The sequence below is a fragment of the Mauremys mutica genome, chromosome 1, assembly GCF_020497125.1.
Source record: "Mauremys mutica isolate MM-2020 ecotype Southern chromosome 1, ASM2049712v1, whole genome shotgun sequence".
NCBI lineage: Eukaryota > Metazoa > Chordata > Testudines > Geoemydidae > Mauremys > Mauremys mutica.
Window position 1 is genome coordinate 73,394,697 of NC_059072.1, and position 17,654 is coordinate 73,412,350.

General features: G+C 37.4%; 1 protein-coding gene across 3 annotated transcripts in view; it reads right to left on the reverse strand.

Moving 5' to 3' along the window:
- The window catches only part of PPP1R12A (protein phosphatase 1 regulatory subunit 12A), a 211,806-nt gene that overhangs the window by 82,273 nt on the left and 111,879 nt on the right, over window positions 1–17,654 (reverse strand). For all 3 annotated transcript variants that reach the window (XM_044979766.1, XM_044979750.1, XM_044979757.1), the window contains exons 4-8: window positions 13,993–14,152; window positions 10,527–10,671; window positions 2,448–2,522; window positions 1,937–2,025; window positions 1,631–1,788 (exon numbers count right to left, since the gene is read on the reverse strand). In XM_044979766.1, the coding sequence (XP_044835701.1) occupies window positions 1,631–1,788; window positions 1,937–2,025; window positions 2,448–2,522; window positions 10,527–10,671; window positions 13,993–14,152 (627 nt within the window). The remainder of the gene's footprint in view (window positions 1–1,630; window positions 1,789–1,936; window positions 2,026–2,447; window positions 2,523–10,526; window positions 10,672–13,992; window positions 14,153–17,654) is intronic.

The window sequence follows — 17,654 nt, forward strand, 5'->3', positions numbered from 1 at the left end:
CAAGTATCAGAGGGGTAGCCGTGTTAGTCTGGTTTTGTAGAAGCAGCAAAGAATCCTGTGGCACCTTATAGACTAACAGACGTTTTGCAGCATGAGCTTTCGTGTGTGAATACCCACTTCTTTGCATCCGAAGAAGTGGGTATTCACCCACGAAAGCTCATGCTGCAAAACGTCTGTTAGTCTATAAGGTGCCACAGGATTCTTTGCTGCAACTACAGTTGTGTCAAACATCTCTGTTTTACATATTACAAGCATTGCTGTATTAGTAATAGCTGTCTATGACTGCCTAGCATATTTTACAATCACACAGAACACAAGTTTAAGCAATGTATTTACACATTCACCTAACACTACATGCAAGCATAAAACCCGGCCCCAGATATACGTGGAGGCCCAGGTGGTAATTTAAGTACCACTGCTTCTGTATGGTGACACATAAAAGATCCTCCTTTGATCTGCCTGCAGGGGGAAAGGGGCAGTTGGGAAAGCAGCTGGTAACTCTTCTGAAATTGTTTGATCACCCACATAGACTAACCAACTTCTCCTCTCCCCAACTCTAGGGCAGTCCCTAGAGCAGCCATTTGCAGATGGGTAGGCAGTTATCCAAACAGGCAACAGCAGCATTGTTTTTCCAACTATCAACATACCTAGACAGAGACACAGGAGAGGAAGGTTGTAAGAAGATAAGAGCTACTATGCAATTTGGTGGCGGCATGAGAAGAGGTGGCAAATTTTGATGGACATTTGGGGTGGACCGGGTTTATGAAGAAGATGCTAGAAAACTGTGCGCCTCCCAATTCTCCCCAATCCCCCCTCTCTCCCCATACATACTGTATTTGTGTGTTAGACGCTTATAAATATTGTTATAGCCCTGTGTACATGTACACATACACACATGTGCACAAAATGCTGCACATCTGCTCCAGTCTAGGAGTGTACAGAGAAGTCTGAACAATGGCATCCAACTCAGATTTTTAAAACAAGACTGCTGTAATGCCAGTTTCTCTGCAAATGAATCTAAGCTCTTTTGAGGTATTATTAATCTTGAGCTGAAGTTGCATGAGAAGCAGATGTTGAGCTACTACCAAAAATAATACTTTTAAAACCACATTTATCCAGTATATAATAATCAATCCGAAACAGGTCTCAAATTTGTCAATATCTGAGCAAGAATTATTCACTGCATTTGTCAGAGTCTGTTTCAAGATGACAGAACACAGGAGGATGTTTTCTTTTCCAATGTTCCATGATGAAAGGCATTAAGATGGTAAGCAAAGAACTCTACCCATAGAGGTCTTATTTCTGTCTTTTCCTTTGTCTCCTCCCTGTTCCAAATCTGCTACGTTGTATTATTCTTGGATTATCTGATTAAAAATACTGATTATAAATAGCTAATCAAATTACTGAATTAAGAGTTTCAATTCCAATCACTGCTATAAATATAGCTCATTGCAAAAGTCTGCATATGAATTACATTTTGTGTTTATAAATGGGGATTTAAACTTATTTAAAAATGAAAAGTGGAATCAAGAAGCTACAATGATTAATTCCCATCATCATATAAGCCCAGCATAATGAGTTTAACTGAAGCAACATCCTAAACCAAAGATACCTCTCCAAAATTATTTACCTGTTTCAGCTTCAGATTCTGAGTCTTCTTCCTCATCCTCTTCACTAGAACAACTGGATTCATCCTTCTTTCCCTCTTCTTCCTCATCTGCTTTCTCTTGCTCCAGAGACTCAATACTAGATGCATTCTTTTCTTGCTCAATAATCAAAGTTTCTTTACTGGAATAAAAAACATTAATTTCAAATAAAAAATATAGAATATCTAATCTTAACCTCAGTAAAACCAACCAGCCAAGTAAGTACTTAATATTTGTGAAAGTTTGAGAAGTTATTTTCCTCACCAGGAACATCTTAATGATTTACTTACTTTTTAAATGGCTTTTGTGACTGATTATTATCCATGTTGGCTGTAGATTCAATTAAGGGAGATTTCTTTTCCCGTTTTTCACTATGAAGCTTAAAGAGATATAAAATGATGCAATTAAAATGACAGAATGGTATAAATTACACATATTTAATAAAAGTGTTATTAAAAGATACCATCTTCTGCAGAATATAAGAAATCCTCTATTTACAACACATATAACTTAACACCCCCAAACAAGCATATGCCAAATAACGGTATATAGCATTTGCCTTGAATAGTTAAATACAGTGAAAGCTTTGCCTAAAAAACATCACTTTTCCTTTCAAGATTTTCAGATCAACTTCACTGACCAAATAGAACAAGAAAGAGTGGCACAGAAGGACAGTTAAGCACCTCAAGTCAAACCCGAAGGTTAATTCCATATACTAATCTGAATTAGTTATAGCTTGCATATAAACACACATGCACCATAATACAGAGAGAGAGAGAGAGAGATCTCTAAAAAGCCTACCAGATTTTGCTTCTTTTGTAATTCTTCTAAATATCCTAGAATATCTTCATCTGCTACATCAAACGCTGTCTGACCCTGGTGTGGAAGGGGAAAATGTAATACATCAGAATTATAAAGAAGAATTAAAAAAAAAGATGATATCTAAACTAGTCACAAGATCATGTAATAAGACACACAACTGTAAGTATGAGCTAGATGTCATCACAAAATAGATAGCATTCCACCTGTCTAGCAGTGATTCAGCAGAATTCTGCAAATCCACTTCTACCTGAAGCTGAAATGAGCAGGAAAATATACATGCTCAGAAAAGCATTTCTCCATGGGAAAAAAGATTTCATTGTAGTAGAATTTTAAATTCCATAATGCTATGAACCCAGCTTAAAAAAAAAAAGTGTTTGAAAGACACTTATCTTACTCTGAACCTCAATGAGTTTTAAACAGCTAAGAGAGTCATCCTAATAGCTGCTTGTTATATGGTGCTCAGAGAAGGTTGGGAGTGAGTAGGATGATCAGCTCAGATCAGTGATATATGGGGAATGGATGCCAATTTCATTTAGCTGGAGACATCTGTAGCTTTCTATTTCTCACAGGTCCATGGATCAGAACAAAGTTAAAAAAAATTAACTCGTACCATGTAAACAGATAAAAGCAGTGCAGGTAACACTGCCTATAATTAAGGTTGCCTGACACTTTCCCTTATAAGAACCAGTTTTCAGTTGCCTATGAGTTTACCAACTTTAACCATTTTGACTGAAATTTACTGTGTCTACCTTAAGCTGAATATTTTTGAAGAATTTCAGCATTTAACTGCTCAGCTATTTCTTCAAACAAGATTAAGGGAAAACATGTTGTTTAGCGATGTTAACAAGTTTCTTACAAAATGTTTAATTGAGAAACTAGTGCATAAATGCTTTGGAGCAAGGACTTGACATTTGACATGGGGATCACCTAGGTTTCAAGGATGTGCTGTTTGCTGTCCCCATAAAAATTCACCCAAATTTGGCCAAGCTCTAAGCCTCTGAAAAACTCAGTTCACACATGCTCAGTAGACAATTTTTAGAAATTGGCAGCTAAATTCTCTGAAGATTCTGTCTAATGAGCAGGTTTTCTGTCCAGGGCCGTGGGGCTGAGAATTTCCCTACAATATCCTTCATTCTGATGTTTCCTAACTTTTGAGTGCTTGACTTTGAAACCTTAACATTCTTTAATGTATTTTTATGTAATATTATTAACAATGTTATCTGAATTATCAGGTTACTTTATTTTATTGTATTTGGTAAACTGTTTCCCCAATCTTCCGCAAGGCTGGCTGAAAAGATGCTGAGAGGGAAAGGATTTTTTTTTCTGTTCATAATATAAAACGCTCCTTTTAATTTAAAATGAATAATTTTTCTTAAAATAGTTACTGTAAGTCTTTAATATTAACCGATAAGGGTGATTTTGGTAAAAATAACCTTACACCTAAATTTCTTAATCTTAAATGTTCTCTCATATCTGATGTAGTCCTTTTGAATTAATGGTTTTCAAACTACAGTAATATACTTTAGAGGTATTATGGATTAATGATGCTCCTTTAGTTTCATGCTTGACAACCAACAAGGCATGTCATTAGATTGTAAGACACCCCCTTAGTCACTGTATATAAACTTGCAGGGGCACCTTCTTTTTATTAAGGGCATAGCTCAAGGTAATATTTACATCAAGTGCATCATTTTTAAATGTTTAGGTAATAAGCAATTTTAATAAAAATACAAGATCTATGAGGCGTTTTTTCTCTCTAGATAATCTGTATGTCAAACAGACATGTTCTGACTCATCTAGTCTAAAAAACCAGTTAAAATGAACACCTGTCAGTCAGTTGTTGCTCACTGCAGAAAAGGAATTTTTCCAGAGAGAAATTGACCAAACATAGTAATGATGCCTTGATCAGCTCTGCCAGGAGTCTCTCTGGTACAAATTTCCAGAATGCCAAAAGCTCATTCTTTAGGAAGACATTCTCTGTAACAGTAATGTGCTGCAAGTCAATCAAAGCCAGCTCTGCTTATGCTCTATGTAACTGCAAAGCTATAGTCTTTTAGATGTAAAACAGACTATTTAATATTGTGAACAGCTCATGATCCTGCCATCCTATAGTGAAATAAACAGTTGTTCCAGTATGAATAGTAGTAGTTGAGGAAACTGGATTCAACTATTACTCTGATTTTGCAGCAGCTATTTTTTCAAATGAAAACCCATTCACCCCCTCTAACCTAAAACCAAAACATTCATTACTATTAGAGTTTCTCCCTACTTACTGTGACTTTAGTAGGTCATAACTACTGTTTCAATTTTGCCAGCTGTAAAATAGTGGTAGTAATACTTACCTACCTCATCGCAATGTTGTATGCAATTTTGTGTTGAAAACTACTGTATCAAATAAACAAAGCTCAAATAGCCAGTGCTAACTGCTAAGATCTAAAACAGGCCACTACTGTCACTGATTACAGTGGATTCAGAAACTGAACGTGGTTTACTTTTGCCCACCCACTTGTATACCCGGTGCAACAAAAAGGTCCTAAAACCTGATTTGCTGAGTTCTGATATTTTAAATATACATAATTAACTTCCCTTCAAATCAAAAGCTTTGTTAGCTTTAAAATAAAGTTTCTTCTCTATGAAGTGACTATGATAGGGTGATAAGATGTTCCGATTTTATAGGGACAGTCCTGATATTTAGGGCTTTGTCTTATATAGGTGCCAATTACCCCCCGCCCATCCCAATTTTTCACCCTTGCTATCTGGTCACCCTAGACTATAAATAAATAACCATTTCTGACTCAACAAATCTGTTTCCTATATGTATTTAAAAAATCCCATAACTTTAATGACTAAAGAAAGCTTTTACTACTGCTTTTCGTTCCAGTTAGCCTTGAAGGACTAATACAGCTAAGGGGGCGGGGAGCAGCAGAGAGAGACAGCATGAGCGTGATTCATTCCTCCTTGTGCCTTAATCTTTTTTACAAAAAGGACCAATTTATGCAAATAACTGAAATAGCTGCTCAGGTGCTGTGGAGCATATTAATTTAGCTGGCACAATACTGATCATTTATAAAGAAGAAATAAAGTCTGAACTTGCAGTGTGCACTGCAGGAAAAAAGGGTCTTTTTACTTGTAAACTGAACACAGACATGTACAAGAGAAACTGCCATACCAGATCAGACCACTATTCCACCTAGTCCAGTATCCTGCCTTTGACAGTGACGAGCACCAGGTGCTTCAGAGAAAATGCAAGAACCACAGAAGTAAGGATAATCTGCCCCTAGAGAAAATTTCTATCTAAACCTCAACAGTTAGAGGCTGTCATATCCTCTGAGGCCTGGAGATTGTTCTCTCTTCCAATATTATCATTTTTAATATTTGTTCTTATAACTCTGGATATTCTTATCCAAAGAGGCATCAAATCATTTTTTTTTAATATTGTTACCCCAAATATCAGGTGACAGTGTTCACAGGCTAACTGCACATTAATAACAGGAAATGGTTTCAGTTTTAAATTTGATCCTGTTTCATTGAATGGCTTGTTCTTGAATTATGAGAAAAAGACTAGCAGTACCCTTATCTTCTGAATATCATCATCATCATCATCGTTATTTCAGGTACATTTACAATGTATCTCCAGTTGTTATTCTCCTTTCTAAGATTAGAGAGTTCTAATCTCTACACAGAAAAAACACCATCTAACCAAAAATCTAACCATTCTTATCATCCATCTTTTCAAAGATAACCAGAACTGAATACAATATTCCGCAGGAGGGCATACCACTGATTTATATAATAGCAATATTTTCTTTGTTCTCCAGCTCATTCTGTATACATGTTAATATTTTGTTTGCTTTTCTGATACTGCTGTGCACTGGAGTACAGGTCTTTAATGAGCTGTCCATTATTAAGCATGGGGTGAAATCCTGCCCCCACTTAAGTCAATGTGAGTTTTGTCATTGCCTTCAAGGTGTCCTGGATTTCATTCCAGGTCTCTCTCTTTATTTGATATAGTCCATTTAGAACCCACTACTTTGCATTTGTCAATAGCAGTTTTTATTGTGTTGCACATTTATCGCATTTATCCATTTTGTTGGAAGAAGTTTTATTAAAAAACCCATATGCCCTATAAATCACCTACAAAGCACACCACAGGCAACCAACACTTATTAGCTGATAGCTCTGTATTTTTTTCACATTAATTTTTAAGGATCAGAAATAATAAACTGTTTGATTGTCCACCCCTACCAAAAGAATATGTAAATATATTCAGTTTTAAAACTCTCAGTCTGATTCCTATAGAATATGCATTCACACAAACAGATTATGAACAAATAGATAAATACGCAGATTTAACCCTGTCTTCACTAAGTAAGTCTGTTGGTTGGTTGGAATGCCGCCATCTTGCAATGTCTTGAATCCACACAAAACAGTCATTGCAACTATTGGTAGAATCAGGTAGTTGCAGTAAATGAGATTCCATCTTCAGATCTAGCTAAACTGGTGGTGACTTCAACAATTCACTTTCTCCAGCCCACAGGAATAGCTGAAAGGCACCACTGCACACTGTCCTACTCAGTTCGTCCCATTATGCAGTGATTTGTATTTGGAAGTTTTTATTTGGAACCAAAGGCCTGTTTCCAACAACAGTGCTGTGAAACTACATGAAGTCCCAGATGCACTGGTAGAAATCACAGCAAGCCGGGCAGATATAGCAAAACTACATCAAAAACAGTATAGCTGTAGATGCACTTAAGTGTGGCAAGGGTAAGGACAACGACTAAGTCCTTCAAGCAAACAATGTCTGACCAACTGTTTCCTCCTTGCTTGGCGTAAACACATCCTGTTTGTTGTGGACAAATGACCCAAATTATGTTTTGGCACAAAAATCAGCAATGAAAAAATTAGCAGTGTTGGCATTTAAAAATGATCATAACAGCTTCAGATTTAACAGCTCATTAAGATAAAGGAGAGGAGCTCATACTTGTCTTTATTGTTTCAATCAGACTGGTAGCCAAATAAAGACAACCATGCACCCACTTATATTGCAAAGTCTATTTTAAGCAAACCCAGGACTGCAAAGGGTTCTCTCTTTGATACAGCTTAGATGTGTGCTGCACAATGGTAAGCCAGGCAACATGTGGTCCCCTATGCTTCCTACAACCCAGTTATGATCTTTCCGTTTCTGTGGAACCTTTTGAGTGTGTGCCTGCAGCCTCCAAGCAGTGTCAAAAGCCTGAAATAGTCACTTTCAGAGGTGTAAACTGCCCCATTTATCTCAATGACATTAACTCTGAAACTGAACCATTTATATATTAGAACTGTAAACACACTTCTTGCTGATCATTTTAGCAAAAATATCCAGCTTAGCTAAATATCAAACTTTAAAGATGCAGAAGACCTATTAGTTTGTGTGTACAATCCATGTCCCACAACTGCCCTGTAATGGCAAGAATGGATTCTGGGTGGCTCCAATGAGAAGGTAAAGGGGAGTGCATCTAAACAGAATATCTAGTATATTCAGTAGAGGCTGACTAGAGAAGTTTGTGGGAGTTCATTCTGCAGTTTACTCATTTCAGCAGCTGACAAATAATTTCAGATTCTCAAAAACGTTCAGCGTACTACATGGATTTAGGGGTGTGTGTGTAAGTAACGTAGGGTATCGTCTCAACCTGCAGCCACAAGCCTCTATATGGAAAACTTCAATGAAAAGACCTTCTCCACCTTTTAAAAACAAGTGTCCAAGGAGGGAAAAAAGTGACTCCCGACACTGAAAGAAACAAGACAACATCAAGAATCATCTTAACAGGTCAGAGATTTTGAGGGGCAAAAAAAACCTGTTCATACTGTCTGCAAAAACTGGATCCTGATAAAGCTTAGATCAAATTCAGCTACATTTGATTGACTCATCTCTGTTTTGTGAAGGAAACTTAAAGCTTGCCAGATGGAAATTTAAAGCTTGACAAGTGCCCATAAGTAACAAAGCCACAGTATTTGTGAAAATCTCTATGGATGTTCTTACACAAAGCTATTCTATCAGGAGTGTGTTAAGAGTAACAGGTCACAATCTGATTGACCACTTCAAAGATAAAAGCAGAATGCCAGAAAGTTGATTTCAGGAAGTAGCTGTATAACTTTCTGTTGATGTACTCCCTCACGTGGAACCATCATCTGTGGGCTACACACTTGTAGCACTCTACAAATAGAATATTTTAGCAATAATGGAAAACTTTTATGTACATTTATATGTCAGAAAAGGCCAACATTTTCAAGCCTGTCTGCCTAATGTAAAACACCTAAGTAAATGTTATATTTTCAAGAACTATTGATATAGGCTTATTTTCCTTAGGTAAAATGACTTTGCAATAAAAGTATTTGTTAAAATGCCTTCAATCCACACACAGCTAGGCACCTAAATAAAAGTGTCTTGGTTCTCAGGAGCTGCTCAGCACCCACAACTCAGATTAATTTCAATTGAGTTGTGGGTACTCCGCATCTCTGAAAGCCAAGCACTGATTGGGGATTTTGCAAAGTTACAAATGGAATAGCTCAGCTGCACAGGTAAACCCGTGTCTCCAGTCACCACTGCTCAGCTTCTCTTGTCTGCCTCTCCTCTGTCCTTTCTTGCCTCAGTTTGACTGAGGATATCCAAATTTTCTCTGGGATAGTTCTCCAGAACAACACAACCACCACCTGCACCTCCAGGCCACAAAAAAGTGTAAGGACCCACTCAGTAAATGAACTAAGTTTCGGGGCAGATTTAAGAACAAAGATTAATAGAGCTCAGTTAAACCAATTTCTGACTTTCTGATGCAATTAAAATATGTTGTCTGAGTACAGTGTTATCTTCTGATTTTCAGTGGTTCTGTGTGCATTAATACAGGAGCAGAAAGTTGTTTAAAAGGCAAGTTCATCTTTTTTAATGTTTTGACCCTCTAAGTCTAACCTAAACTTCTAGGCATAATGTCTGATTTTCAAGATAAACTACAATATTACCCTTAAGTGGTTTCCTCATTATATAAATTATAGATACTTACAAACTTATTTCCAGTTTAAGTTTTTACGTCTAAAAACTTCCTTATTTAAAAACAAAAAAAACAAAAAAAACAACAGCACACATTTAAGAAGGGCTTGGTGAATGAATCCCCATACACCTTAAAAGGTGTGCAGGAAAATTCACATGCACTACAGGCACTGAAGAGAAGAAGTGGTTTAGGGTCCAGGTGAAACAAGGGAAGCAACCAGAGCCTCAGCCCCTATTGGCCTGCAATAACAATTTCAGTCCTTGTGAAGCTTATAAACATCATAGGAATGTTTGGATTTTGGTGTAAGCAGGTCCACTGCAGAGTTAAGGAAGTCCACAGCTCCTAAGCTCTGCCCAACGGAAGAGCTGAGAACCTGCAGCAAGAAAACATGAAGCTACACAATACATCATTTTGTAAGCCCAAAGCTGTCTGCTATGTTTCCCAAGTACACAAAAGCAGCAGACAGTGTTAACACTTCAGTGCACATAATACAAGAAGAAATTGCTTTTAATAGTTAATTTTGCCATCCCGCAGCTCAATGCTAGTCAAAGACACCAGCATTCACCTAGGTGAAACATATTAAAGCCAATCTGGGCTTCAAGCAAAGCTGCCGAGTTATGATGAGCCAAAAAGTTAAGAAAATATCCCGGAAGTAAGAAACTGAGTAACATGAGAAATCAAAAATTGAAAGGCCTTATTTTATTTAACCCTAAACATTCAGAAAAAATCTACCACAGCATAAGTTCTCACTAGCTTTATTTCAAATTTAATTTTCAAAGAAAAATAGCAAAGCATATGGGCAATTGTTGAAAACTCAGTACAAAAGTTGAGTCAGCCATCTACAAATCAATTTATAAAACAAAAAATTTAAAACAAAATCTGAACACACAAACATGCTGGTTCTCACAAAACATGCATTACAGAAAGTGCCATGTGCAGGAATGGCACATTATTACTACTGTCCTTACCCTGGCTTCTAAAGTCACTTTAGAGACCAGAACTTTGCATCTTGACAAGGACTACATAAAAATCCTACCACTTTGTTGATAGTCTCCGTATCACACAGGTTTTCCACTAAAATTCGACATGCTTCTTCTTTACCCCAGTGAGCAGCAGCATGAAGTGGTGTCCAGCCATCATAATCTTTAATATTTACATCATAGCCAGCCTGTATTAAAAGCCTAAAGGAATTAGAAGAATTAGATCTAGTATACCACTGACATTAATAATTAAACTGCCACTAAGCAATAAATTTTAAATGGTTTTAATTTTTCTTGCCTTCATTTCACTTCTCTCACACAGGGGTAACAGTAAATCTATGTTAAAAGGAACACTCAATTAAAAAAAAATCTTCAAGAAATATTTACACAATTCCCAAGATTACTACAACAAAAATTCAGAAGTTTGTTTTTCCAGTCTGTTTTGTCCACATGCATTTAACATTTTATGTATCATCAGACAGTTCTCCCTCTTTGTGAGAGTCTTTTATACAGGAACAGGGGACAGACGTGGTTTTTTTTTTTTTTTTTAAATTAGGACAATATGACTGTATAAGCTCAAAAATTATCAGACACCTTGTTACAGGTAAACTACCTGAATTTTTTTAAATTAATTAATTTTTGGAGCTGATGTCATCCCTTTAAGATTACACATGGCTAGTACTGTGGCAGAATACTGTTTAGATGCATCAGTAAAGCTCTTCTCTGAGCATGTGGGACCTCTCAAATCAACAATGTCTCTTCAGCTTAAGTGCAGCATTAAGCTGATTTCTGATTTCATAGGTCAAAACCAGAAACAATCAGCCAATACTTCCCAGAATGATTCCTTAGAAATATGGGTGTGTGAGTCTGTGTGTGAGCGAGTGCAAGAGAGATCGATCATATACATCACAAGATTAATGAAAGTGTTCTAACAGTAGCACCTTCCAACAATTCAACTTAAATGGATTGATGCAGAGACACAGTCTAGCTGTTGAAGACCCATTCGTTTGTACTCACGAGGAAGGGTACAAATGTATCATAAACCTGCAAAAAGTAGTTACCATATTTGGAGAAAAAGAAAAATAATTCTTTATCCAACAGGTAATTTCCATAAATAATGGCTCTTAAAAAACAAGGCTGGCAAACACTATTTGGCTGCAGATACCAAGATATTACCTGAACAAAAACCTCTCTTCCTACTGAAAGTATATTAAAAGAATATATATGATATGATAAATGTTGCTTTAGGAAAAAATCCTAACAATCCATGCAGGGGGTGTAGGATGGGGGAGAATATTTAGTTGCAAAGTACTCCGAGTTAATAATTTAGTTAGCTTACTTAAATGCCATGTAATCTTAACAAACAAGAGTATTTGGTAGGTATACACTTTGAGTCTGCATACTAAATATATATTTTTATCAATCTGAAGATCAACTGTACATGTGTAGAGATATCTTAATATAAGTCACGGTTTCAAAATTATGCACATACCATAGAATCTTCTTACTGCGAAGAAGTCTAATATAAGGGCCTGTCTACATGGAGAAACTGACAATTACAACAGTGTAATTATGTCACTATTCTGGAATGAAAAGGGACTTTTTCAGTATAGTTTATATTGCTCTGCTATACGAAAAAAATCAGTTTTATTTCAGAATGGATTGTCCCCATGGGGAGTTAACAGCATAGATATCACAATATTGTTATACTGCTATAGTTCTGCTGGTCAATTTCCCTATGTAGACAAGGCTTTACAATGTCAGAAGTAGTGAAGTTTATTCATTGAGGGATATTCATTGACATTCACTTTAAGGTACCTTACTGCTCTGCCAGTGCAGGAGCAGTAAAGTACATTTATACTCACTTTAAAGCCACTTTACACTGCCAGAGTGGTGCATAAGCCACCTTAGAGAAAATCCGGGCCTAAGTGTTTTCATTAAAATTAAAGAGCAGGGATTTCACTTAATTTCAAAATAGGTATGTGAGAGGTAGACAGGTTAATGGTACAAAATGTAAACAGCTAGGTTCTTGGAGAGTATTTCATGTATTTCAAAATGAGAAACTTACAGAATACATCTTGTAGTCTCAATGGACAGCAGAAATTTCAAATTTAAAGTAGTCAACTAGTAACTTTAAGAAAATCAAACTCCATAGCCCTGTGAATACACAATTCATCTTGGTGCATAAATCAGATTTTCAAGCACCCCAAAGAGAGGGACTTGCATTAGGGATTCACTATCTGTCAAATTTTAATTATATGAACACAAAATCTCAAATTCTAATTCATTTTGTCATTCATATTTCTATTTAAAAATATTGATAAGGCATGTGAATAGACTGCTTTCCTTATGATAATAAAAAAAAGGATGTCTTTTTTTTTTTAACCTGAATCTGTTTTTTTCTTATCCTCTAGGGCTGTACAATATTTATTTAATTCCATATATTTTCAAATTTTCTAAAACTATTGGTCCCAAAATAAGATCTGTACATTTCTGAGCACAAGTTTTGGCCCCAAATACAAATTTGATAATCAAATTGAAAACTAGCATTTACAATGAAAAAACAAAGATAACCTGTGTTACAGCATGTTGCTTTAGTGCTGTATTATTAAACAGTGACAATTAATTAGAGCTGGGATGCCCAACCTCCAGCCCATGGGCTATACACGGCCTGCCAGAGCATTTCATAAGGCTCCTCGCCTGCTTCAACACAATATACTATCAGTGGATTTGTTAGTGTATTGTTGTCACATTTACATCATTTTAATTTACACAAGTGTGTAAACAGGCAATACTGTACATAGAAACAACCCATCTAAATATACACAAAACAAGTTGAACTTAAAATATAAATACATTCAGGTGACTTTAAATCTTATTAAAATATGCAGAATCTGTTTGGCCCACACAAATGTGCTTAGGTTTATGTGGCCATCCTGTATAATAAGGCTGGGCACCACTGAATTAGAGGATAAGAGAAATCTGAAGGTCTGCAGGAAAAAAATTGAGTTATTTTGATAATACATCTTTTAAAGCCTTTCCCTAAGTAATCCTTCAAGTTTTGGAATAAAATTACTCAGTTTCTTCTCTTAAACCTGGATAGCTTAGTCTGGACTACTTTTACTGCACAAAAACAGCACAGTAAATGATGGTTTTAAACCAGGTGTATTACCCCAAAGATAACAACTAGCATTCAAGAAAGGTATCCTTTTTCCTTAATATAAGTTAAGATATACTTCAGAAATATGGATATTTTTGCCATAGTGATATTGAGGATTCAAATTCAGTATGTGCAATACTGTCAAGTTTTGAATAACTTGAGTAAAGTCATGACACTGTTTAAAGTTTCAACATTAATTGAAAACAGGAAACATAACTGTAAGAAATAGGTAATTCTAAAGATCACAAGGTTCCAGGATGCAATCCAAAAAGCTTCAATAATATTAACGCCAAGTTATTTTACACTAACATCTGGACAAGCTTGGAGACAAGGAAAATCTACCATTTAGAAATAATACTTACTTTAAAACTTCTGTATACCCTTTAGCAGCAGCTACATGAAGTGCTGTACCACCAGATTTTACATGCCTGACATCATTTATACGGCCACTGTTAAGCCATTGTCTTGCATCTCTAAGCATTATCCGTTCTTCTTCTTTTCGAGCTGCCTCTATATCAACCCCTAATTGAAAAAAAGAGAATAGTTTCATTTCAAACATAAGCTCATCATTAACTGATAATTCCTGAACATTGCTTGCATGTGGCAATAAAAACACTGGCTAAACAACATCATTAATGTATTGGGGCAAACATTAAATGGATCTTTTAAAATAAACCCTGAGAAAGTGTGGGCACATCCATTTTGTATGCACAAATGCATGTTTTTACACACAAATCCTCTAGGATCATTTTCAGAGACCTACTAAAAACTGGCCTTTTAATTTTAAGCTTTCATGGTCAAGACAATACTGCTACTACAATGGTCATTATTAAATAAAAAAAGATTGATTACTTTTTGTTAAGCTATCATACATCTCACATAATGTAATGTTATTTCCTAAATAATGCAGCTTGTGATAAATGTTGAAAAAACAAAGTGAGGGGGTGGCAAAGGGGTTCCAATTGTGTGTGCAAAGACATAAGCAATGGCTGCTGAAAATTGGGTTTCCCACAATTAAGACTTTTTAGAGTTATTGCTGTTTTCCAAAGAACCTTTCGTAAAAAGTAGTTTCTAGCTTCTCTTTGTGAACTAATGATTTTCACCCTGGTAATCTAGCCTTGGCAAAAAGCTTGCAGCATAAACAGCAACAGTATATCATGAACTTTTACCTCAGAATTCTCAGGCCTGGGGGGGCGGGGCGGGGGAGAGGAAGAAGGGGTGTCGAAGAAAGATACACAACTTCAGTTACAGGAATAGTGTAACTGAAGTCAACGTATCTTATTTCGACTTACCTCCCGTCCTCAGGGCTCCCCCATCGACTCCGGTTCCGCCTCTCGCCCTGGTGGTGCTCCGGAGTCAACGGGAGCATGTTCGATTTATCACGTCTAGATGAGACGCAATAAATCGATCCCTGATAGATCAATCGCTACCCGCTGATCCGGCGGGTAGTGTGGATGTACCCTCAGAATACACGTTTTACCATATATATAGCATCTCTCATAGAAAACAGTTTGTGGTACTTTATAAGGAAGGGCAGAATAGAAAGAGCACTAAAAGTTCAACAAAGCAATTTAAGTAGAGTGTTTAAAGTCTATAAAGTTGATAAAAGGATGCTGAACTGTTAAAGTGGGAATGTACCAATCTCTTCTACAGTGTTTTTCACAAATAGATGTCAAAGCACTTTACAAAGGAGGTCAGTATCATACTGCCCCATGTGAGTAGGAAGTAAAAAGCACAAGCATTTTAATTGACTAGCTTCAGTAAGGGGAGTATAGAAAACTATAATTAACAGAGAACAGGAAAGAGATGGGGCACTGTAGCTAAGCAAGAGTCTGCTATTTATGCTGAATGGGAGAACTGGGATAGCGGAGAGCAATACACAGGGAAAAACAGCTCTAGGAAGTGTGGTTATCAAAAGCTCAAATCAAAATTGGTTGACCTGTAATAGAGAACTTGGGCTGTTTGAGCTAAAACAGTATACAATAATGAAAAACAGAAAAAGAATACTACTCCACATATAAATCCAAACTGCCAGGGATTTTAGATGGATTGAATGTAATTACCAAATAATAATTTGGCTAGGACACCAAAATTAAACATCTGTTTTTGCAAAAATCACTATGTGGCTTTTAATGAGCACAAGTGGACAAAGTGGTAATTTGTTTTATGATAGTATATATGGCATCATGCTGTTTTCTTGTCTGTAACATCAAGTTAATTTTCTATACCTCCTTCTCTAATAATCTACAATGTGTTTCAAAAAGCATTTCAGCAATATAGTTTTCTCTTTGCCTTCATTCTGCAGTGAAGTTATGCTAAATTTGATATTTCCGTGGGAACAAATATGGAAATCAAGTTTTAACTTAATTGCAGAGTCATGCAGAAAGAGATACTGGGTTGAAAAAGATTTCTCATTCAAACAAGAATCTATGATGACAATATTAAGAGTATTTTTATTAATACTTTATAAAAGGTTAATAAATTACAGATGTTGCTGACAGGAATAGTGTGTGTTATAAATGATTATAAACACATCAGTAGAAGGTATTATAGATCATTTATAAGCAGCCTACTGCACTTTTGGACATAATTAATTGACTAAAATGCCAAAGATTTATTAATCCTTTATGAAAGTATGCTAAACAAAGTCTGGTCAAAACCACAATAATACATGACTCTAGAGGTTCACAGAAAACCTACTTAGCAAGGAGGCTAAAATTTACAAGCTATGTGTACATACTAGACACAGTGCCAGGGTATGATGTTTAGAATGCATCCAAAAGAAATAAAGGACATCCTGTATATACCACCAGACCCAAGGTGGACTGATTTAAAACAAAATGATTTAAATCAGCAAAATGAAACGCTGGTTTAAATCACCAATTTTAATTGTATTTTGGATTTGTACTTTTTAGTTATTGTCCTTAAAAAGGCTGACTCTCACTGGTTGGAAACCATTAACACATGTTGATTTGCAACTAAATATATCTCTTTTATGGTATTTCCTTTTGATAACCAAGAGGATACACTACACATACAGCACTGCTGCTGCATGAATTACCCCCAGAGAATTCTGCACACATGCAGTGGTGCAGAATTTATGCCCCCTTCCCCGATTTCTTTGCTCCTCCGCAGAAAAATGACTTTCTGACAGGGATGCAATGGGAAGCTGCAAGAGCAGTCACCACTCCCTAGCTGCGCAGGTACGTTTCAGGCACCCAGAGCAGACAGTGGAGAGGTAAATCACCATGGGGCTGGAGACACCCCAGACAGTGGCTACTACCCTGAGCCAGGATCAGCTGCTACTCCCGGCTGGGCTGGAGGCAGGAGAGGATGGGACCTTCCTCTTCCCCTGCGAGGAGTCGCTGGGGCTGTGTCAGACCCACCACCAGAAATCTCCCCCAGCTGCAGGAAGCTCAGCATCCTCCCCTGCTTCCTGCCCCCATCACTCCTCAGCTGTGGGGGGAGGGGTCACTGTACATAGAGCTGCTCCCCCATCCATCCAACCCCTAAGCATCTGGACCTCCCATGCCAAGACACCTCTGCCAAGCTTCACCTGGTACATCCAGAACCCCCCTAGCCCTCCATACCCGAACCCCACCACACTGAACCTCAACCCCTGCATCTAGAGCCCCTTGCACCAAGACCCCCACCCCACTGAGCTCCCTGTATTCAACCCCCACACCCTGATGCACCATCCCCTGCACCCCCACATCCAGACCCCCATGTTACTGACCAACTAGCTGCACCCAGACCGCCTGACCAAGCCCCACTTCCCCAGCACCCAGACCCCTCTGCTAAGCCTCAACAACCTTCACTTGGAAGCCCCTGCAGAGGCCCATTGACCCTGTACCTGGAACCCCCCCAATGGTGGGACCCCCCCACCTAGACCCCACACTGAGCTGCCTGCACCAGATTGTCCCACACAGAATTCCTCTCACCCAACACCTGGGTCCTTCCCCTGCCCCCACCCCCCACCCCACTTGGATCCTGCCTGGTTGAGCCTACCTGACCCACACCTGGT